General features: G+C 45.6%; 1 protein-coding gene across 1 annotated transcript in view; it reads right to left on the reverse strand.

The window, feature by feature from the left end:
* Positions 1-22,899, reverse strand: part of LY86 (lymphocyte antigen 86) — a gene marked incomplete at its 5' end in the record, with an annotated part of 52,011 nt that overhangs the window by 23,730 nt on the left and 5,382 nt on the right. The window contains one exon of the mRNA XM_079712773.1: positions 676-762. Coding sequence (XP_079568899.1) covers positions 676-762 — 87 coding nt within the window. The remainder of the gene's footprint in view (positions 1-675; positions 763-22,899) is intronic.

The raw sequence follows: 22,899 nt of genomic DNA on the forward strand, positions 1-22,899 counted from the left end.
GATGCATGAGAGTCCTTGGCCTCCGGAATGTTCCCTCCGTTTCTCTGGAGTGATCCCACATGCTCAGTTTATTAACTCCTTCTGCCCTGGTTTTGATGAATCTGTGTTAGAAAGGAGATACACTAGCAGCTATAGCAATGTAATGACCAACGGTAATGACACGACCACGTAAAAATAAACCATCAGAAAGTGTTCTGGCTCATTGATCATGGTGGAGGGAGAAGATATTCCATGCCTTTGCCTGTGTCCAGGTTTAAGAACTTATAAGAGCTATTTGGGGAATGAAATAATGCAAAGATAAACCATGCTGCTGGTACCAGACTTGTTTGTGGCTGAGATAACTAAGCAAAAAAGGTCTCTCTTAAGCAGACATCAATATTTAGGCTCAAAATATTTTCTTTATTTTGCTGCATATACTGATTCCAGGTGCTTGTAATGTCCAAATGAGCACCTAGGGTCTTTTTGGTACAAAAGCACAGCATTAAATGAGAGTTCTGCTCTATCTGGAAATTACCCAGAGAGAGGAATGAAAACGAAAATGGAACTAGAGTTAATTCCAGTGAGTGACGGGGAGCGGTGGTGTAGCAGCCACTGCAGTAAACATGAGCAATTGGGTGTCTGGGCCACGAAGAGGTTGTGTAATGTTTTATATTATGTCAATAATATTTTACTTACTCAGAATGATTCCAAATCTGATGTTGAGATTTGGTGATAATTGTTTGTGACACTGGTCAACAGAAAAGCCAAAATCTTGTAATGCGTCTGCCAAGAAGAAAACAACAGATTAGGTGTGAGGACGCTGCATATGCTGCAAGCTCATATTCAAAATGCACAGCAATTATTTTTTTTAAAAATTATTATTATTAATTTATTTTTAACATATTTATTGGAGTATAATTGCTTTACCATGTTGTGTTAGCTTCCGCTGTATAACAAAGTGAATCAGCTATTCATATACATACATCCCCATATCCCCTCCCTCTTGCGTCTCCCTCCCACCCTCCCTCCTTATCCCACCCCTCTAGGTGGTCACAAAGCACCCAGCTGATCTCCCTGTGCTATGCGGCTGCTTCCCACTAGCTATCTATTTTACGTTTGGTAGCACATATATGTCCATGCCACTCTCTCATTTCGTCCCAGCCTATCCTTCCCCCTCCCCCCATGTCCTCAATACCTGTTTTATTCCTTCCTTCCTCCCTTCCTTCCTTCCTGTATCCGAAATACTTTTTAAAGTGTACAAGCACGTATGACCTTGTACTTTGCCCTTTGACCTGTCCCACAATAATTAACCTAAACACAGAGTTCCTAAAGGCAGGAGCCAGTGTTGGTTTTGTTTGTATTGTTTTGCTTTCCATGTCCTTTTCCTTTATGTTTCCCACCGGGCCCCAGAGAGGACTGCTGATTTTAATTGAGAGTCTATGTTATGTGAGTCACTGAACTGTGCACTTTATGAGCCATCGACTTGATTCTTTAGACTCCCCAGTGCCTAGCACAGAGCCTTGCCGTCGGACACATAGTAAGCACTCCATAAATGCACACATGAGTGGACGGATGGGCCATGTATGAAGCTACCTCAGCTTCAAATCCAGCCTTCAGGGCTCTGCTGTGTGAAGCTGGGGGCGCTCTTCAATCACGTTTCTCCTTTGCCACCTGCCAGAGATGCGCCAGAGGTCAGACTGGGGCTGAACGGGAGAAGGACTTGCTTCTTCTTACACGCTTGCTGATGCTTGAGCGTGTCACCCGGCGATGGCCTGTCACCCTGGCAGTGGCGATTTGTTCCAGTGTCCAGCTCTCCCTCTCTCTCTCTCTCTTTTTTTTTTTCACTTTATACTACACTTTATTTATTTTGCCCTTTTTTTTTTATTGGAGTTTTGCACCTTCTTGGAATCAGCTGAGGCTCAGCTCTACTGGCTCCAAGCTTCTGTGATGATGGTACCTCAGAGGCCATCACCCCTTCCCCAGCTGGCAGCATCTCAGCACCTCAGGCCCTTCTTTCAAGCTTCCAGGTTCCAACAACCCTAACCTGTGTCCTCTGCTCATAGCCCTCTGGGGGTAGCTGCTTCCTCACTGCTTCCTTCCGCTTTTCTGGTTCTCTTACAACTGCTTAACCAACACTCTGTATTAAATTTTCTCTGTTGAAATGACTGACAGGGTCTCTGAATTCCTGACCAGACCTAGACTGATAGAATGAATGACAATCTTGAGAGACAGGCATGATTGTCCTCATTTCACAGATGGGAAAATAAAAACTCAGGTGGTGCTGACTTACCTGGGTTCAAGAACTAGAAAGTGGCAGAGTCAAGATTCAAACCCAGACTTAAAAACAAATAGATAAAAAGTTGCCACCCAGTATTGCACAGAGGCACTCACAAAGTAGAGCCTTGAAGACGTATGTTAAGTTTCTGATTAGTAAGAATGCCTGGAATATTTTGCAGGCAGGCATATGGCATCTGGCAGTTCTGTTTCATAACTGGTTTCAATTTCAGCTTAGCTATGGGCTCACATTTGTCGATGGGAGTGTTCCAGACCATTTAATCATCCACATCACTGACCTGGAAGACACATAATTGTCTGTGATTTCTGCCACGGAAATGGTCACTAGGCTATTCAGCCTTACGAGTCTAATCTAGGTGCACTTTTGTTTGATGAACCCCCCTATGATCTGGTCGCTAATTTTCTGGGGGTATAAGCCATTTTCTCTTATGCTTATTTTACTTCTTCATTGGCATCTTTGTGTCATCCCAAGGTTTCTTTCATCTTGGAAAATGGGAGCAGGGGGTAAGGAGACAATTGTTTCTGCTACACATTTGGCCCTCAGTATGGAAAAAGAGGCCAACTAACAGACGTTTAGGAACGTGCATCCTCAAAATTGTGAACAAATTTAAGTTGTGATCTGCGGAAAGGTAAAAGAGGCTAACCATGGGTCACTTAGCTAATTAGCAGGTGCAAAAGTACACTGTGCTTATCAATATCTTAAATGTATAGATGGAGAGAATAAACTAAGGGCAGGAGAAGGAAATAAAACATCTCCCTGGCACTGGAAAAATATTATTGTTAGGAAAATAATCTTAATAAGAAACAAAGTTAAAAAGGAAGCAGCAGGTTGCTTCTCTCTGTGGATGTGAGTATAAAAATAGAAAGATAGATTGCTTAAAAAGTGCTTAGGGCTTTGGTGCTCTTTTCTAGCAGTTATTCCAATTTTATATTTGAGAGCAAGTTTTATATTTAAGTGTGAATTTTGTATTTGAGAGTGAGTATGCACTTTGCAGTTGTCTTGGGGAAAATGACATCCGTTCCTCCCATCCCCCCAATCCCACCCTCACACACGTATAGCCTTTCCTCTTTTGACTTGTATTTTCACTCTGGCACTTGGCATGCTCTATACCAGGCGTCCCCAACCCATGGGCTCTGGACCGATAGCGTCCACGGTCTGTTAGGAACCAGGGACGCACGGCGCGAGGTGAGCAGCGGGCAAGCAAGCGACGCTTCATCGGGTGCCCCCCACCGCTCCCCATCGCCCCCACCGCTCCCCACCGCTCCCCGTCTCTCCCCGTCACTCCCCACCGCTCCCCGTCACTCCCCACCGCTCCCCGTCACTCCCCATCGCTCCCCACCGTTCCCCGTCGCTCCCCACCGCTCCCCGTCTCTCCCCCGTCACTCCCCACCGCTCCCCGTCGCTCCCCACCGCTCCCCGTCTCTCCCCGTCGCTCCCCACCGCTCCCCGTCTCTCCCCGTCGCTCCCCACCGCTCCCCGTCGCTCCCCACCGCTCCCCGTCTCTCCCCCGTCACTCCCCACCGCTCCTCGTCACTCCCCACCGCTCCCCGTTACTCCCCACCGCTCCCCGTCACTCCCCATCGCTCCCCACCGTTCCCCATCGCTCCCCACCGTTCCCCGTCGCTCCCCACCGCTCCCCGTCTCTCCCCGTCGCTCCCCACCGCTCCCCGTCTCTCCCCGTCGCTCCCCACCGCTCCCCGTCACTCCCCACCGTTCCCCATCGCTCCCCACCGTTCCCCGTCGCTCCCCACCGCTCCCCGTCTCTCCCCGTCACTCCCCACCGCTCCCCGTCGCTCCCCGTCGCTCCCCACCGTTCCCCGTCGCTCCCCACCGCTCCCCGTCTCTCCCCCGTCACTCCCCACCGCTCCTCGTCGCTCCCCACCGCTCCCCGTCGCTCCCCACCGCTCCCCGTCGCTCCCCACCGCTCCCCACCGCTCCCCATCGCTCCCCACCGCTCCCCACCGCTCCCCATCTCTCCCCATCGCTCCCATTACCGCGTGAACAATCCCTACACCCCTAAACCCCCCACCCCCTGTCTGTGGAAAAACCGTCTTCCACGAAACCAGTCCCTGGTGCCCAAAACACTGGGGACCGCTGCTTTACACTACATTATATTTCCCTGTAAACCTCTACCAGATGCTTCAAGGCAGGCTCCCCTGCTTCAGGGCCCAGCAAAATATCTTAAGATTATACTAGGTTCCAAGGAGCGGTTTGTTGAATGAATAATAGAGGTTATCTGTAATCAACTTGTGCAGAACTTTAAAGCCAGATTTCTCAACCTTGTCACTATTGACATTTTGGGTCGGAAATCATTTTTGGGGGGTGGCTGTCCTGTGCGGCAACACCTCTACCCACTAGAAACCAGTAACATCCCAGCCCCAATTCCAGCCCAAAGAGGTTATAGACATTGCCAAATATCCCCTGGGGGACAAACTCGCCTAGTGGAGAACCATTGCTTTAAAGAATTGCTTTCTCGGGCTTCCCTGGTGGCGCAGTGGTTGAGAGTCCACCTGCCGATGCAGGGGACGTGGGTTCGTTCCCCGGTCCGGGAAGATCCCATATGCCACGGAGCAGCTGGACCCGTGAGCCATGGCCGCTGAGCCTGCGCGTCCGGAGCCTGTGCTCCACAACGGGAGAGGCCACGGCAGTGAGAGGCCCGCGTACCACAAAAAAAACACAGAAAACAAAAAAGAATTGCTTTCTCAATTGCCAGACAAATGCCTCAGAATCACCTACCAAAATTAAAGACAGTGGGTTGCATTTTTAAAGGAGTTCTCCTTTTACAGTGTAAGAATTGATTGGGAGCAAGGGTGGGGGCATGTTTCCTTGGACGCTTGCCTCAGGTAATTCTGACCACATATAAATTGGATTATCTGAATGTGGCTCTTCTGAAAGAATAAAATGGGAAAGTTAATGAAAGCTGGTGTTCCTGGGCTTCGAGGGCAGAGATAAATGTTTCTTCCAGACCCTTCACTGTAGAGCAGTGAATGGACTGAGGAAAGAGGCAAAGCTTCATAGGAAAATATATGACCTGTTCATGGAAAATATTTTTTCCTTTGCCTCTAGGCTATACCCCCTTTCTGTCTGTTCTGTCCCATGTATGACCTCTGTCTAAGAGAGGCCAGCAGTTACAGCGGGTGAGGCCGACGCGCTGCAACCTGCCCTGCTGTCCACACACACCAGGGACAGGTATGCCTGGAAGGCAGGCTCCTCCAAACGGCTGACAGGAAATCCCTCGGTGGGTGGGGAAGCAGCCAGCAGCATCTGCATTCCTGCTAAGGGCAGTCAAATGCGCCCTGGAACTGTTCCATGCTCCTTCATGGAGTAGAATAGACTTAGATAAACGGGTAAGATTTAGCACACGCAGGTTCTTTACACGTCTCAGCTTCAGAGCCATTCTTGGGCCTTGAGTTCTGTTGGTTGCCTGTGCTCTCCCTGGTGGGGGCTGGCCCTGGGCGGTTGTCCAGGAGAGGATGAGCTGGCCTGGGGTGTTTCTGGCCAGTGTTGGGCTCTCAACTGGAATCAGGGGGAAGACGACAAAACTCAGCCTCTGGAAGTGCAATTCCTCCCCGAGGATGGCGGGGCCGAGGGCCTGATGGGGCCAGGAGCCAGTGTGTCTCGGGCGAGCCACGCGTCCCTAAGTCCTCGAGCCCATGGTGGTTGCTCTGTGCCCTGTGTCCATCGTCTGTGTTGCTGGTTTCATGGCTTGAAGGACAGAGGAGGGGGGTCGTCTCTCATGCCGCCAGTCCCATTTTCCAATTTCATATCTCTGCTTGAGGCTTTTTAACAAATTGTGTATTTTGAAATTATTATATTCTCACAGGAAGTTGCAAAAAGATAGAAGTTTCAGGTATCCTTCACCCAGCTTCCCAGCCACGGTGACATCTTACGCATAGTACAGTATCAAAACAAAGAGATCCAGTTGTTACAACCCACAGGGCTCTTTTAGATTTTACTAGTTTGATTCACACTTGTTCACGTGTGTGCACATGTGCTTGGAGTTCTATTGCTTAGGTTTTAAATATTGTTGCAAAGTGGGTGAAGCATTGGCTTTCCTGTGCCCGTGGGGAGGAGGGTGGAATTCCGACAGCAGTGTCACCCTGAAAAAGAGCTGACACCCCTCCAGCCTCCCCTCCACTAGCCTTCCCCACATTCACGTCCAAGTCCATCCAAGGTTGTCCACGACCTTCCTGCTGCGTGAAGGTAGTCTCTCTCTCTTTCTCCTTCTGTCTCTCTTTCTCCCTCCCACTCCTTCCCTCTTTCTCTGTGCTCCCCTCCAGCACTCAGGGGGCTACATCCTGAGATCCAGAGCACTGACTTTCTTCTAACATCCCTTAACCCACGTGACTTTAGGAGCTGCTATTGCTTCCTCCGTGTGCTGTTGGCAGGAAACAGGCTGCTCCAGGGGAGTTCGATATTCCACGGCATGTTTTATCATCATTATAACCAGGGTATTTGCCTTGGCACTTAGGATGGAGTTTCTGAGTGTGGTTGAAAATCTAGTCCCAGGCCAAATATTAGCAGATGTACCTCTACTATCTTTCAGAATTCTTTTGCAAATAAAACAAAATAAACAGATCTTGCTTTTGACTTCTTCTTTTAGGTTGGGTGATTACCAGCTCTGCAAGCTTGTACTGTTTACAGTACAGGCCTAGTTGTGCATGGGTCTGAAAGTTTGCTTTCTTACATGGCAGTATCTTCATGGGAGAGTTTTAGTTTTCTTGTGTGATTCCTAGGATAACATTCAAGGGTCATTATGGATCCCTAAAAAAAATGGATGGGGGGGAAGTCTTCGGTGAGAAGCCATTGCTGGAAATCCATTACCATGGCAACAGAAAATTAATATCCTCTTTTCTGTCCTTGATGCGCTGTGGTGTGTTTCTTTCCCCGTTCCCTCATCCTCCTTCCCTGCCACTGAAGAGAAAGAAATGACTTACAAGGTGGTAGATGTATTCTAGCTAGTTGTTCTGTTATTTCCTGATCTCTCCTTTTTTCTCCACCTGTCAAATCTTATTACTATAGAATAGCAAAGCTCCCCGATGGGCTATTGTATTTCAAATAGTAGTAGTTCTGCCCCCATTCCAGTCTCCTTGGTCAACATTTCATTGGGAATTGACTCACCTGGCCAAAGTTGGGTATGCAATCTGGCTTTTTGTTTCTTCAGCTTGAACATGTAGAGTGGGTGTTTAAAAATGCTTGAACATGGTTCCTGATACCAAACATGACCAAAATGCATGAACACCATCACAGTGGAACAGCTCCTGTATATAGCTGTACAGAGGGCAAGAATTCCTACACCCCGCAGGCTGCTTGGTAAGCCTGGTGAATGCATTTTTGAGTGTGAAGGTAGGTTTGTGCTACTAATTTGTGCTACAAATCTGCTAATTTGGCAGCACAAAATTCAAAATTCTGGATCCCTCACCCTGTCTGCTTCTAACTGCAAAAGAAGTCAGATTCATTGGAACTCAGTATTGATGGAGAAGGGGTGTGAACCTGTGTCTTCTTTTGGCCTCTGAATTCCACTCCCCAGGCATAACCTGCGTTTGGCTCCCACGAGCCTAGGAGGAGATGGTTTTTGTATTATAGTATACACATTAGAGACCAAAAAGAGAGAAATGGGAATGAGGATGAGCTTTCATCCAAAACACCTCGCCAAATGTCTCAAGGAAAATAACGACCCATTTGAAGCTATTGAGATTGATCTTTTGCATCTCAAGTGCAGATTGACAATAAACACTAAATGCACAGTTTTATGGTGTGTTACCAAGGGGGCATCATGGTGCCACAAAAAATCTTAGCATGAGGGTACAAGCAAACTTGAACCTGTTTTACAGGTGACAGTGCATCTTAGTGGCTAGAGAATGGGAACTGCAACTTAGCCTCTCATTCATTTTACTGAGTACCTGACACATGGCAGGAAGAGCACTAGGCCTTGGGGATACAAAGACAAACCAGAACAGGCTTCTGCTCTCATCTGGAGTATAACACTTCCATCACCTAATTACGATACTACATGGCCAAAACACAAACTCAATAAAAGATACACGTATACGCTAAGTCTCTCATTTTATAGTCAACATAGAGTCAAAGCGTCTTCTGTTTGCAAGGCGTATCTCCCAAGCTCTCACTCCACACTACCTGGCCTGGCCCCTTTGCAGCTTAAACGCAATCTTAGTAACGGTGTTGTTATTCACTCCTTCAACTACTACCACCACAGTCAAGATCCAGACACAAAGAACCTTCCTCATGCTGTCCTTTGACAGGCACTCCCTACCCCACCCCCCCTTCCCTACCCCAGAAACCACGAATCACTGCTCCAGCAGTATAATTTTGTCATCTTGAGAATGTTATACAAATGGAACCATACAGTATGTACGCTTGCTTCTTAACTTGTCATATATATATATATATATATATATATATTTTTTTTTAATTGAAGTATAGTGGACTTACAATATTATATTAGTTTCAGGTATACAGCATAGTGATTCAATATTTTTATACATTACAAAATGATCACCTCGTATGCAACCTTTTGAGATTGGAATATTTTTCATTCTCCATGGTGTCCTGGAGACCCATCCAGGTGGTTGTGTGTCTTATTCGTTTTTGTGGCTGAGTTGTTTTCCGTAGTGTGGATGTTTCACAGCTTGTTTAACCACTCACCTGTTGAAGGACATCTGGCCAGTTTGGGACTATTAGAAATAAAGAATTCATGAGCTTTCACATACAAGTTTTTGTGTGAACATAGTCTTCATTTCTCTGGGATAAATACCCAGGACTGAGGTTGCTGGGTTATGTGGTAAGCGTATGTTTGGTTTTATAAGAAACAGCCAGTTTTCCAGAGTGGCCGTGCGTATTACATTCCCTCCAGCCTAGTAGGCATGCCCTCTTAAGAGAAACACTTGCCCAAGAAGCTTGTTCCCTGGGAGGAATCGGGAAAGGGGCTTGTAGTCAACAACTACAGGGGGTTGACAACGTCTTTGCCCACTCAGCCTTCAAGTTTCGGGCAAAACTCCCTCCATGATATGAGATGGATGTTCTCAGGAATGATCAAATCCTAGAAGCTGTGAGATGCACATGCAGCAGTGGCTAATTGTTGTTAATGTCCATCTGGGGGAGGGCGGCTTGGATGACCAGCTGTTATGGGGGTTTCCTTCCATAGCCCCCCCTTACTTCCCAGCACTGTGTTCAGGACCCCTGCGGCAGTTCTTGTCACGTCGTCACATGGAGGCCTGCAGAACAAGTGCTAATTCTTATGACTTGTTTCCCCAGCGCTTTCTAGTGTGAGAACAACTTACTATATACTTCTTCCCCCTTGAGTCCTGCTCTCCCCACACTGGGTAACAAAGTGTCCACTGCTGCCTCCATCCCCTCATCAGAGTCACAGGAGGAAACATCAATGTACACTTTTCCTAGGAGGCAAGCCTATGATGGAGCTGATGGTTTGTCTTAGTTTGTCAGGCTGTCACAACAAAATACCACAGACTGGGTGGCTTAATTTCTCACAGTTCTGGAAGCTGGGGAATCCAAGATCAGGATGCTGGCTGATTTGGCTCCTAGTGGGAGCCGTCTTCCTGGTTTGCTGACTTCTCCATGTGTTCTCATATGGCAGAGACAGAGAGAGAGACCTCTCTGGTCTCTTCCTCTTAGAAGGTCACTAATTCCATCACAGGGCCCCACCCTCATGACCTCATCTAACCCTAATTACCTCCCAAACACCCCTCCTCCAAATACCATCACATCGAGGTTTAGAGCTTCAGCATATGACTTTTGGGGAGACAATACAGTCCATAACACGTGTAAAGACCCTCCTCTTCACTGTTAGCAGTCAGCAAAGTGTCCAGAGAGTGACACTGTTTCTGAATTGACCACCCTGACATGGAATGAGCATGAGTGCTCAACAGAAGGCACTGAAAGGGAGAGGAAATGTTCAAGGGGGATCACAGATGCATCCTTCATGAGAGAATAAGAGGCACAGTATCTCCAGAGCATGCAATCAACTCTTCCTAAAAGCACCCTGGAGATTTACTGAGAAGGTGGAGTCGGTACCCAATGACAGTTTCCACCAGGATGTCTTGTACTGAAATCCGGGAAGCAGGATTCCAAATTCCCAGAACCGGTTCACCACTTATTCTTGCATGTCTCACATTAGGAGATGGAACCAGAATGAATCTGCTGGATGTCCCAGCTTTGCAGTAGAGCTCTCCCTGATGGGAAGGAGAAGGATGTTTCTCATTGTGTGACATGGACCACCCAGGAACAGAATCCTGTGGCAGGAATGACATAGGTCTACAAGCACTCACTGGTCGATACTGGAGGAGAAAAGAACCAGCTGCCTTTGGTTTGGACCCTCTGCCAGCAAAACAAATTCCTAATTAAGAAAAGGACTCATTTCTCTGCTTCCTGAATCAACACAATCCTATTAGTTTCCTCCTGTTTAGAGGATTAAAAATACTTTTGCTAAAAATATAAAAAGAATTCTGTTGGAAGATTGCAAACTGACATGAAAAATAAGATGGAAACCTGACTTCAGATTAATAAATGAGTCATGCACTTACTGAATAACCACAGACTACCTGCCCCAATGACCTGCACACAAGTTCAATGCAGCATGTGAGCTGATCACAGCAAAGTTTCAAGCAGACCTGACTCAACACCTCACCCATCTCCTTCACGCCATCATTGGAACCATTTGGATATCGTTCAGCCTTTTTTTTTTTTTTTTTGCCATCTGTTCGTGTGTTTTCAGAACATAGCATTTAAAAACTGTTATTGTATGGAAACATTACTAGACAAAACTGGTTAAACTAGAGAAATTCTTCTACATACTTTTGCCTAGGCTTAATTAAGCCTCAGAGAAATGGAAAGAAAAGTCCTGGGTTGGGAAGCATTTTCTGACATAAGGAGACATAAATAATAGATGCTCACAACCATTTGTAATTGTGAAAAATTGGAGGCAACCTAAATCTTTATTAAAAGGAGAATGTATAGGGGCTTCCCTGGTGGTGCAGTGGTTAAGAATCCGCCTGCCAATGCAGGGGGCACAGGTTCAATCCCTGCTCCGGGAAGATCCCAAATGCCACAGAGCAAATAAGCCCATGTGCCACAACTACTGAGCCTGGCTCTAGAGCCCGCGAGCCACAACTGCTGAGCCTGCGTGCTGCAACTACTGAAGCCCACGCACCTAGAGCCCATGCTCCACAACAAGAGAAGCCACTGCAATGAGAAGCCCATGCACCACAACAAAGAATAGCCCCTGTTCGCCTCAGCTAGAGAAAGCCCATGCTCAGCAATGAAGACCCAACAGATCCAAAAATAAATAAATAAAATAAATAAATTTTAAAAAAACATTTAAAAAAAGAGAATGTATATAATTTTAGTCTATGCAAATAATGATATATTCTACAGCTGTGAAAGTGAATTAACCAAAGCTACGTATGCTAGCTATCTTTTGGAATAATGTAATACACTGATTTCAAAATAAATTGTTAGTTCAACTCTCATTAATTCCAATAAATTTTAGATTAGGTTTTTCTATGTTGACAGTCATATTGTATGCATATAATAACATTTTGTATCCTCTTTTCAAATCCTTAAACATTTTATTTACTGTGCTGGTGAGGGCCTTCAGTGTCATGTTCAATAGAGTTGGTGATGGTGGGTGCTCTTGTCTGGTTCTTGGTTTTAAAGGGAATGTTTCCAGTGTTTCACCATTAAATGTGATGTTCACTGTAGATTTGTATTTTAGGTACATTTCTTTAAAGAGCAGAGAGCTGATTTTTAAAATTCAATCTGGTAGATCCTCAAAAAATTAAAAATAGAACTACCATATGATTTAGCAATTCCACTTCTGGGAATAGATCCAAAGGAAACACAAACATTAACTCGGAAAGATATCTGCACCCTCATGTTCACAGCAGTATTATTTACAATAGTCAAGACATGGAAACAACCTAAATGTCCATTGATGGATGAATGGATAAACATTTTATTATATTTATATATATGTAAGTTATTCAGCCATTAAGAACTGTGAGATAATAATGGTTGTTGTTTTAAACTGCTAAATTTTAGGGTAATTCATTATGCAACAATAGGAGACAAATACATTCCTGTTTCAAATTAGATATTATTATCATTCATTGTTTCTTTTAATGTATTAATTCTTTTCTCCCATTCCATCTTGCATTTCAGAACTTATTTCTGGGAACATTTTATTTCTTTCTGAAGTATCCCTTAGAACAGTGGCCCCCAACATTTTTGGCATCAGGGACCGGTTTCGTGGAAGACAATTTTTCCATGGATGTGGTGTGGGGGTGGGGGGAGTGGGGGTGGGCGGTGATGGTTCAGGCAGTAATGCTAGCGATGGGGAGCAGCAGATGAAGCTTCGCTCGCTCACCCGCCACTCACCTCCTGCTTTGTGGGCCGGTTCCTAAGAGGCTGTGGACCAGTAGTCATCCACGGCCTGGGGGGTTGGGGACCCCTGCATTAGAAAGTTCCATTACTGTGAATCTTTTGGTGGCAAACTCTAGATTTTGTTTGTCAAAAAAAGTCTTTAATTCCCTCTTATATTTGAGTGGTAATTAGTTAAATATAGAAGTTGAGGTTGATTGCTGTTTTCTCTTTTCTCTGAGTATATTGCTGTTGCTATATTAAAATCTGCTATCAGTCTAAATATAATTTTTTGCTACATGATTTCTCTTGCTATATATATATACCAGTTATTTTTTTCCTTTGTTAATTTGTGGTTTTACTCTGATGGGTCTAGTTGTGGAATTCTTTTTATGAATCCCACATGGGAATTGTTGTGTTTACTGAATTTGAAGATTCATGTCTTTCACTAATTCCAGGAAATCCCAGTACTTTTCTTCAGAAATTGCCTTTTCTTTATTATCTCTGTTTTGTTTTACAGCTATAGCTCATATCTCTCGATTTCTCCATGATGCATTTTGAGTAATATCTCCAGACCTTTCATCCAGTTCATTAGTTCTCTCTAAGCTATTTTAAAATCTGTGTTTTAACCTAGCCATGATTTTTTTATTTCAACAATTAAATATTTTATTTTAAGGGCTTCTCTTTGATTCTTTTTCAAATCTTTCAAATGTGCTTTTTTATATTGTATTTTTCCTTGTTCATGTTTTAGATTCCCTCTTTTATTTCTTTAAACAAATGACATGTTCTCTGTTTTATATTCTGTATCTTATATTTTCCAAATCTAATACATATAGGGCTATAATTTTGCTTTTTGTTTTTCTGCTGACTTTCCCTCATGGTGGCTTATTTCCTTGTGTTTTTAAATTTTGGATCGTGAGCTCAATCTTCAGAAATCATGTGAAACCTGAATTGAGAGTATGTATTCCTCCAGAGGAAGTTTGCATTTTCTTCTGTCAATATGTCCCAGGTATTCCCAATCAAGAACCACCTTAATTTCTAGGCTTGGGATTTCCTGGATCATGAAGGGAATATACATTTTTGTATATAGAGGTTTGAGCCCCAAACCAGTGGTGATATCAGGTCTGGAGTTACTGGTTCTCAGGGAAGAGTTACTTTCTCCAGAGGCCAAGCAGAGTCAGATAAGTTTCTTTGTCTTCCATTTTGCTGAAGAATGTGTTTTTTTTTTTCTTGTCCACTTTTAATTGTGGGTATAACTCTTTGATGGTCCTTGTTTCATGGTGGGATTGATTTCCATCTTGCACAGAACAGGGCATGGTTGCCAGACTCTCACAGAGCCATTGAAGCCACATTCTGGCCCATGGAGTCAAACACCTGTTCTGAGGGCAGACATAGCTTCGGTGCTGGCTTTCCACTCTGCTTTTGTGCTTTCTTATAGCTCTGGCTCTTGGAAACCTCCCGTTCTTTCATGCAAGCTTACCTATGCATTTAAAAAGATTTGTGTCACATTTTACCCAGATGTTTTATAGAAGACAGTTTTTCATGATGTGGAGACCAGAAGCTTGCCCATTCCATCTGCAGTGGACACTTTTTGTGGGTTGTCTTGGTCTCTCTTTTGTCAGTGTCCTCTTCATGAATGCTTTTGTGTATATGAGAAGTTCCAATGCACAAAGGTACGGTAGCAGGGGATTTATTCTCTCCAAAGCCTTCCTGCAGATACCTACGACTGCCTGAGGGCTTTCTCTGGGTGTGGGAGTGAGCTTGTTCTATACACTGTCAAGCCAGTAGTGCTGGAGAGTCAATGTACCCAGGAACAACCATGACAGATAGAAGTTGCTAGATCAATGCCCCAGTTTCTTCTCCCTTCAGATCTGACCACCATAAGACATATTTCACGGGTCTCCCAGGGGTCCCCAGAAGAACCAGGCTTCAGTTGCCCACAGTGGTTACCTGGATTGGCTTCCTTTTCTTCCCTGCCTCACTTTTTCACTCTCTTCTGGTTCTTCCCAGAATCATTTCTTCAATAAATTTGCACTCAATTCCTGTGTCACTGATAATTTCTCAGGAAACTCTAAACTTAACACTTAAACTTATTCCTCTAATTTATAATGAATATTGACTATGTATATGATGCTAATTGTTGTGGTTTCAAAGATAAATGCAAAGAAATAGTTTCATCTTTAGAGTAGTTTATATTCTAGGCCTCCTGCTTTCTAGTGTTTTTTTAGAAATACACATTTTAGTGAAGTTTGTAGGTGGCAAGAAGCATTTCAACAGATTTGGGTCAAAAATCTAACTAGCAGTTCCAGGTGTTTGGATGATGATGGAAATAGCATGGACTGGACATACTTGAATACTTGATTCTTAGGTCAGCAAGAATATTCCAAATTGAGTAACTGGTTACCTAACTTTTACGTATTTGGCATTCTTGGGGATTCATATGGTAACGTCACTTTGATACAGAGGATAGTGATGTTAAAACTGAACTGTAAGATGGTTTTTTAGAGATACTCTGAGTCCAGGAAGGGAAGCCATTTGGGTCTAGATATCAAAAAAATAAAAGGCATAACCAGACTAAAGTCTCCCCTCTCTACAGCAGAGGCTATAAATGGCTAGAGCCTGATTTGCTCCTAGCTTTCAGATGTGTTTTTTGGCCTGCACAACGTTTAAAAACACTTAGGCTATAAGTGTCCATCGACAGATGAATGGATAAAGAAGATGTGGCACATATATACAATGGAGTATTACTCAGCCATAAAAAGAAATGAAATTGAGTTATTTGTAGTGAGGTGGATGGACCTAGAGTCTGTCATACAGAGTGAAGTAAGTCAGAAAGAGAAAAACAAATACTGTATGCTAACACATATATATGGAATCTAAAAAAAAAAAAAAACAGTACTGAAGAACCTAGGGGCAGGACAGGAATATAGAGGCAGACATAGAGAGTGGACTTGAGGACATGGGGAGGGGGAAGGGTAAGCTGGGACGAAGTGAGAGAGTAGCATGGACATATATACACTACCAAACGTAAAATAGATAGCTAGTGGGAAGCAGCCACATAGCACAGGGAGATCACCTCGGTGCTTTGTGTCCACCTAGAGGGGTGGGATAGGGAGGGTGGGAGGGAGATGCGAGAGGGAGGAGATATGGGGATGTATGTATATGTATAGCTGATTCATTTTGTTATACAGCAGAAACTAACACACCATTGTAAAACAATTGTACTCCAATAAAGATGTTAAAAAAAAACAAAACACTTAGACTAATTGCCATATTTGTAAATTAGGAGGTTGTGCTTCTAGATTAGGAACTTTTCTTCTGAAAAAGTATAACAGAAGGTTAGACATCCCGGGTCCCACAATCCCACACAGCTATCGGATGGAGCTGAATAGTAGTTTCCTCCTTGAGATGAGAGGAGCGCTATAGTCCCTGTAACTTTCTATTGTAAATTACAACTGACCCACTTCCTTCATAATTTGCCTTTTCCATGAGTGTATTTGAGCGTTTGAGCCGAGCTCTATAGCTTCTGGAATGGGTGAGATGTAAGGAAATGATGAGTTTTGCAGGAAGGGAACCATGGTCTTCTCTCTGTCACTGCTTTCCAGAATTCTGAAGGTCCGCTCCCCCAGGAAGACAGCACCGCTGAGACCCCGAGAGCAGGCAGTGTTTACACAGGTGTCTCCTGCTCACTATTTTGGCTACCAGCTCTAAAACCTCAGACACAATGGGACACTTGATACTTGCTGTTCAACCACTGCTTCAAGTAAACCAAGAGCCATCGGCAATTTTCTCCTCAGGTATTTTTTTTTTTGGAGACGTGCACACTCACTGACACAAGAATTGTTCTTTCATTTAGTTAAAACCAAAGCCAAGTGTGAGGCAGGAAAGCTGTTCACCCTGGAACACGATCTTCCTATCCACTCTCCGTCCTGCCTGAATTCCATCAGCTCCATGTAAGTCAGGCTAGAATTTAGACTCCAGAGAACTGAGTCTCCACTACTGCCCTTCTGGAATAGTCACCATGCAGGATCTAGACCGAAGCCTGCTGACACCAGGGGAGGGGGAGGTGGGTGGATTGGGCATTTGTCTTCATGGCTGAAGCTGGCTGTATTTAGCAAGCTTTTCTAGACGTGGAGAAAAGACCAGAGGAAGCAGGCTGCTGATGTCAAGCTTTGGGGCTTTAGGGGCCTGAGTCACCTATCGTATTTTCATCAGGTGTCCTCTGTCATGGTCATTTGCTTTCTAAGTGTTGTTGGAATCCGTAATGAGGCTCATATACCGCAGAAGTCAGCTTTCCTTCTAAACAAGCCCTTGCCTTCACTGTTCTATGAAACTATGTCATTTGTATGTAAAGTTCACAGCGATAGGACATTTATGGAACTAAATGGTCCTCTCGGTATTATAAACGAGCCCCCTTAGCTCTTGTGTATACACAAAGTCCCTGGTTTTGTAGGGGCCTGGCAGGGAGGGATGAGGGCACATCGCCTTAAGAGAAGGGCTGCCTAGAAAGAGGATCCTGTGCACTTTGGGGGTGTGAGTATGAAGAAGATCTGGTCGCGATGTACGCAGTATCTCTGGCCTGACATTGGGTGAGTTCACATCATGGCTTTTATGCAGAGGACAGGACGCAGAGCTGCCCAGAGGGTCCTGGGACGGTGCCGCCACCACCCTGCTCTGTGGCCGTGATTGGGACACATTTCTTCTCTGGCTCCGAGTTTCCTCTTCTGAACACGGAGGTGCTTGGACTGAAGCCCTGAGGTTCTGTCTGGCCAGCACATTTCCTAGTTCTGTAAGAGGTCCCCCGTCTGCCCTGAGCCTGTGGGCGGGGACTGGAAGAATGCTGACCCGCCCCACCTGCCTGCAGAGCGCCAGGCTGGTGGAGAAATAAATAGGTGGTCATGTGACAGTCCCTGGCCGCCCGGCTCCTTTCGAGGCCACTTACATCCATGACCACAGCAGATGGCCACAAGGCCATGGTCAGAAACCTCACCCCGTGCTGCAGTGTACTCCCTTCCTGTCCGTTAGCAGCTCTACAGCCACTGAAAACTGCCACTGGAGAGACCAAAGTCCTCTACACTGGCCACGGAGCTGGAAACAGAGGGCAAGCCAACGCTGTGGGGGGCAGGGGGCCGTGCCCTGTTGTGCCATCTCTGACCGGGAGGGGGCAGGTGGGAAGAGGCGACCGGGGACTTGCTCTCTTCTACTGATTGGGGCGATACCAGGCAGTTTCTGGGAATAGGGAGAAAGGCAGTGCCTGCTGTTTGGGGCTCTTGAAGACCTCAACTCTCGCGATTCTTTCAGAATCACTTCACAGGCTTGTCTGGGTGAGGCAGCCTGAGCAAAGACGAAAAGGAAGTTGCGTCACATCCCAAACACTCGATGAGCGCGAAGCCTTGTTCTTACAGATTCAGAGAGTTCCCACCTGTTTGTACAGAGTAGGGAGAACCACGGGATTTTTTTCTGTCTTTGTAAGCAGGTAGTAGTGAGGACAAAGCATTGTGAATAAGCCAGAAAACAAGTACATGTATATACATAGAACAGAAGTGCTTGGGAAACATTAGGACAGAAGGATTGATCAGCTCAAGTGGCCTCATGTAAAAATTGGATAGAAAGCCGGACGAGAGTCAAGTCAGCACCAGAAACCACACAGAATATACAAGTAGAGAGACAATCCAGTGCTATGTTCTAAGAGGTTGAGTTAGCTAAATGTCGTAAAGATGAGCCTCAACTGTGCAGACAAAATCCATCATCTCCTCTAAATGACCCCTCTCACTGTATTTCTGACATTAGGGTGGTAGGTGTACGTTTCCAGCAATGCTGACAGGCCGGGTTAATGCATACTAATGCCAGAATGGCATCACAATGACCCAGCAAAACACACATCAATTGATGAAAGAGCAGCAGGATACAGGGAACCCTGTGAAAGCAAGGGGCTTCAAAGGTCTTCAGGATGTAATAGGTCAAGTTTAAGTACAGAGACCTCAACTGGCTGACCCACTGCCACCAGGCCCAGGATCAATTGATTGGTAACTCAAAACCTGTGTCCTGGCTGGTCTGAGTGATAGTCTTCATCTTTGGTCTGGAACATACTAGACAGCTAGGAAAATACTGAACTAAGTATTTTTATAACTCCAAGAAAAATAAGAATACAGGGAAGAATAAACATCAATGTAAAGATGATAAAGAAAGAAAGTTAAACGCATAGTACCAATATTTTGACACTAGTTTAAGGAAAGGGTCATAGTAAATGGAACAGTCACCGTGATAATTTGTGCTTGCTTTGCCTGCCTTTAAAGATTTTAAAGCATTTAAGGAAATCCGCTGTATTTGTTTACATGCTTAAGAGAATTCTATTAAAAAATTCGTGAGCTGTGGATATATGCCTGCAATAAAAGTACTTTGTTAAATTTACAAAGTTTTGAGTTGTTAATTATGCAAGTAGAGTTTAATTGTTTAAAGGACTATTTTTGATACAGTACTACGGGAAGCATGAAATTGAGCACTGAAACATACAGAGAAGCTCTCCGAATAAGAAAGTTCCCAGCTATGGGAAAGGATTCTAATGGTGAACAGGCAGAAGGAACCCTGATCATTCTCATCTGGATTTGTCCCCGGGGCTGGCACAGTTCCCACCTGGCCAGAGGGGAGATGCCAGGCTTCAAATAAGGGAGCCCATTGACCTCACTCTAGGTCCCCAGAGAGCCTGTGTGAATCTCCCACTGTTAAGTTGTGCTTGGAAGCAGCGCTTTCTGGGCTGAGGATCTTTCTCTTTTTCCTCCTGGCCATTACCTCCTGGCCTGGTTACTACTTCCTTCTGTTCTGGAAGCGCAGAGGCGCCCCAGGGGAAACGGGCGCAGAATTTCAAAAAGGCACGGAGGCACAACTCGGCCTTCTCGGATCCCTCACAAGGAGGCCAGCAGACACAGGCTTGCCCATTGCCCACTGCGCAGGAATCACCCCGGCCGCACCCAGACGCATGCGCGAACTCTATAGCGCTTGTTTCCCGGGAGACCCCGAGTACTTCCAGGGATGCTCAACTGGCTACCCTAGGACCCCAGAATGAAATACTAGATCAGGAGCACGGGCTCTCACTTCACAAGGCATCCCAGAGAAGGAACGCACGCTAAGCCAGATGGCACACAGTTCCTGGGTGGGTGGCCCTTTTCTTTCAATTATCCTTTTCCCTGAACTGTTGTTTAGGGTTGAGGTTTGGAGGGTGCCCCCGCCGCCACTCCCCACCTGTATGCTTGATCAGCACGCCCCTGCTTTGTGCCTTCCGTCTGCTCTCACCAGTGATGCTGAGGGCGCTGCCAGCCTAGGGCTCCTGGGTGACGGGAGCCTGGTACCTGCCGGGCTCTGCCAGGTGCTCCAGCGAGAAGAGCTGGAGCTGGGAAGGGGGCTCTCTCCTTCGCTTTCCTCGGCCTCTAAGAAAAAAGCTGCTTTGGACCCGCGCTGCCCCTTCTGCCGGCCTGAGTCTGCAGCCTGGCCCAGGACCTCACACTGGCGGCTGTAGTCTTTACAGAAATAGCTGCAGAGCTGGAGGATGGTCCTCCCCCATCACTAACTCTCCAAAGAGGCTCCTCCCCAAACTCGAGCTAAGCTGCCCCTCCAATTTTGCCTGAGGATGGAAAGAGCCTCTTACACTCACAGACTCTTGGCTTTTTTGTCTCCATAGGTCCCTATTCAGTAAGTTACTCAGCATCTCTTACAAAGCTCTTAGGAGAAGTAACACCACCTTGGAGACTTGGCCATAAATGGTAACAACCAGAGGGAAACAGGGAGGAACACAGGGGCTCTTGGCAGAAGCGCATCTGTGGGTTGGGTTGTTTCCCCTCCAGCTCCTGTCCACTTTTGACTTTTTCCTGTTCCCATTTTTTAAAATCTGCATCTCAATGTTGACATTCTTTTTTTTTTTTAATCAACTTCCTGTCTTTAAGTTTGGCAAAAAGGCCCCACTCTGCTCAAGGCCACTAGCTGTTGAATCCTGCAGGCCCTAAGTTTTCCCTTTGAAGTTGCATCTTTGTTTCTCTGGCTGTTTACTTTTCTTTAATTGCCCAGTATTTATATCCCTATTAATCTAGGAAAATAAACAGAGAAATTGCTTTCTGCATGTAATTTTTAAAGTATTTTTAAATGACTACGTGGCGTGTGATGTTCTCCATTCATATTATTATTTTTTGATGTCGTTGCTCCTTTTGTTTGTTTTATGCTCCGTTTACTAAAGAATTATTAGGTTTTGAGGAGAGGAGGTATTCCCCCTCCCTTTCCTTCCAGACTGTTTAAAACAGTTTTCTTCCTAGGGTATTTTATCAAAGTCCTTCCGCTCTGCAGCCAGGCCATTGCGGTTCACCCTCTGTTTGGAAGGAAATGTGGCCAGCGTCGCTTCGCATTCTTAGAGTCTGATGCATTGTCCTGTGTGGCTCTCTTTATGGCTTATTCAGGTGCCTGTGACCTGATTTTGACTTTGTCATTAAGGACTTTTTGGAGGTCAGATAAAGTGAAACTGATTTGGGCAGAAGTGGACAAGGCTGATCCCTTCAAGGAGCGGGAGCCGGTGTTGGCTGCAAGTTTGAATCACAGTGATCAGATGCCATGGTCCCCTGACCCTAGGACATCCCAGGTGGCTGGTCTGTCCCACAGGTACCACCCACAGCCCTCAACTTACTGCTGGAGATGGGGCTCCCCCCAACTTCTTCACAGAGGAAGCTGCTCTCAGGTGTGAGGGAAATAGGGTTTCCCTATGAGGTGAGCATGACATCTGCGCAGGAGGGCTCCACCATAAAACATGTTGTTCTTACTCATAAGAGAATGGCCTTTCATTTGCTTCTTTTAATTTGGGAGGTGTCATTTCCAGACACCTTGCCACAGAAGAGAACTTGGTACCCAAGGCTGACAAACATAGATGTGGGTGTTCCTTGTCTTCTGTGGCTGCTACAGGTCCTGGGGGACACTTGGGAAGAGCCATGCTGGCCCAGCTCTGAACTTGTGCAGAGAGGGGAGACTGGTGGGGAGGGGTGGGAGGGGGAAACAACCCTTGAATCAGAAGACAAACCTCTCTCCTGCCCAGCCCCCTTTCTCCCTGTGTCTTCCTTCCCTCTCCCTCTCCCGCCTCCTCTTTCTCCTCCTCCTTTTGCTAGTACTTAAGGGTTTTCACCTCTTCACCCAAAGACTTAGTTTTTCAGCTGTGCCTTCTCCCTGTCCCCAGCCTATGTTTCTGGGATCAGCTGGCATGGCTTACTCCATATTAGAGTTCCGCGATAACAGCTTTAGGTCACTGGGCATGGAGTCACTTAGGTTGGTTTGTATCAAGGACTCAGGTATGTTACTTTGTTAAGATATTTAATATATGTGTGCTTCTGTTTTTATATGTGGAAAATGGAAAGACACACCCTTCATACCTCCTAGGGCTATTCGTGAGGACTGAATGAGACCTTACAAGTGGAAGAACTTTATAAATGGTAAAACATTATACAGAAGCAGGAGATTGTTATGGCAATGACGATTCTCTCAACGGGTTCCTACAAATCCTTTGCAGTCGTGGTGGTTTTAGTGCCAAGTTCACTTGGCCATGGAGTTTCTTTATGGCTAGAATCATCCAGAAGACCCAGGACTTGAGGCTCTGATCTGGTGAAGAGCTTGAGAGATTCTTTCTGACCTTGACTAGGGAGCAGCAAACTTTTTCAACGAAGGGCCAAATAGTTAATATTTTCGGCTCTGTGGGCCTCCAGCCCCTGTCACACTCCTCACCGTGCCCTTGTAGCACAGTTCCAAAAAACTTTATTTATGGATGCAGAAATGTGAATTTTATATAATTTTCACATGCCACAAATATTATTCTTCTTTTGATTTTTTTTTAGCCATTTAAAAATGTAAAAACCATTCTTAGCTCATGGGCTGTTCAAAAACAGGGAGCAGGTGGGATTTGGCCTGTGGGCTTCCTTTGCTGACCTTTGCCCTAGACGACCCCCAGGAGCCAAGTGAATGGCCAGGTGGACTGTGAGTATCAGAGAAACCAAAAAGGGGGACATGAAGTGATTTGGGCATGTGTCACAGGTCCTTTACTTTTTATGACTCTCCTCTCTGCCTGGTTGATGTCAAGGCAGGTTCACGGACAACACTGAGGTGTACGCTCAAGGCTCGTGCCAGAAAATACAACTTAGATCTCTGCTCTCCAACCCTTATCAAAAACCCCATAACAGGGCTTCCCTGGTGGCGCAGTGGTTGCGAGT

Source organism: Hyperoodon ampullatus (assembly GCF_949752795.1).
Source record: "Hyperoodon ampullatus genome assembly, chromosome: 10".
Lineage (NCBI taxonomy): Eukaryota > Metazoa > Chordata > Mammalia > Artiodactyla > Ziphiidae > Hyperoodon > Hyperoodon ampullatus.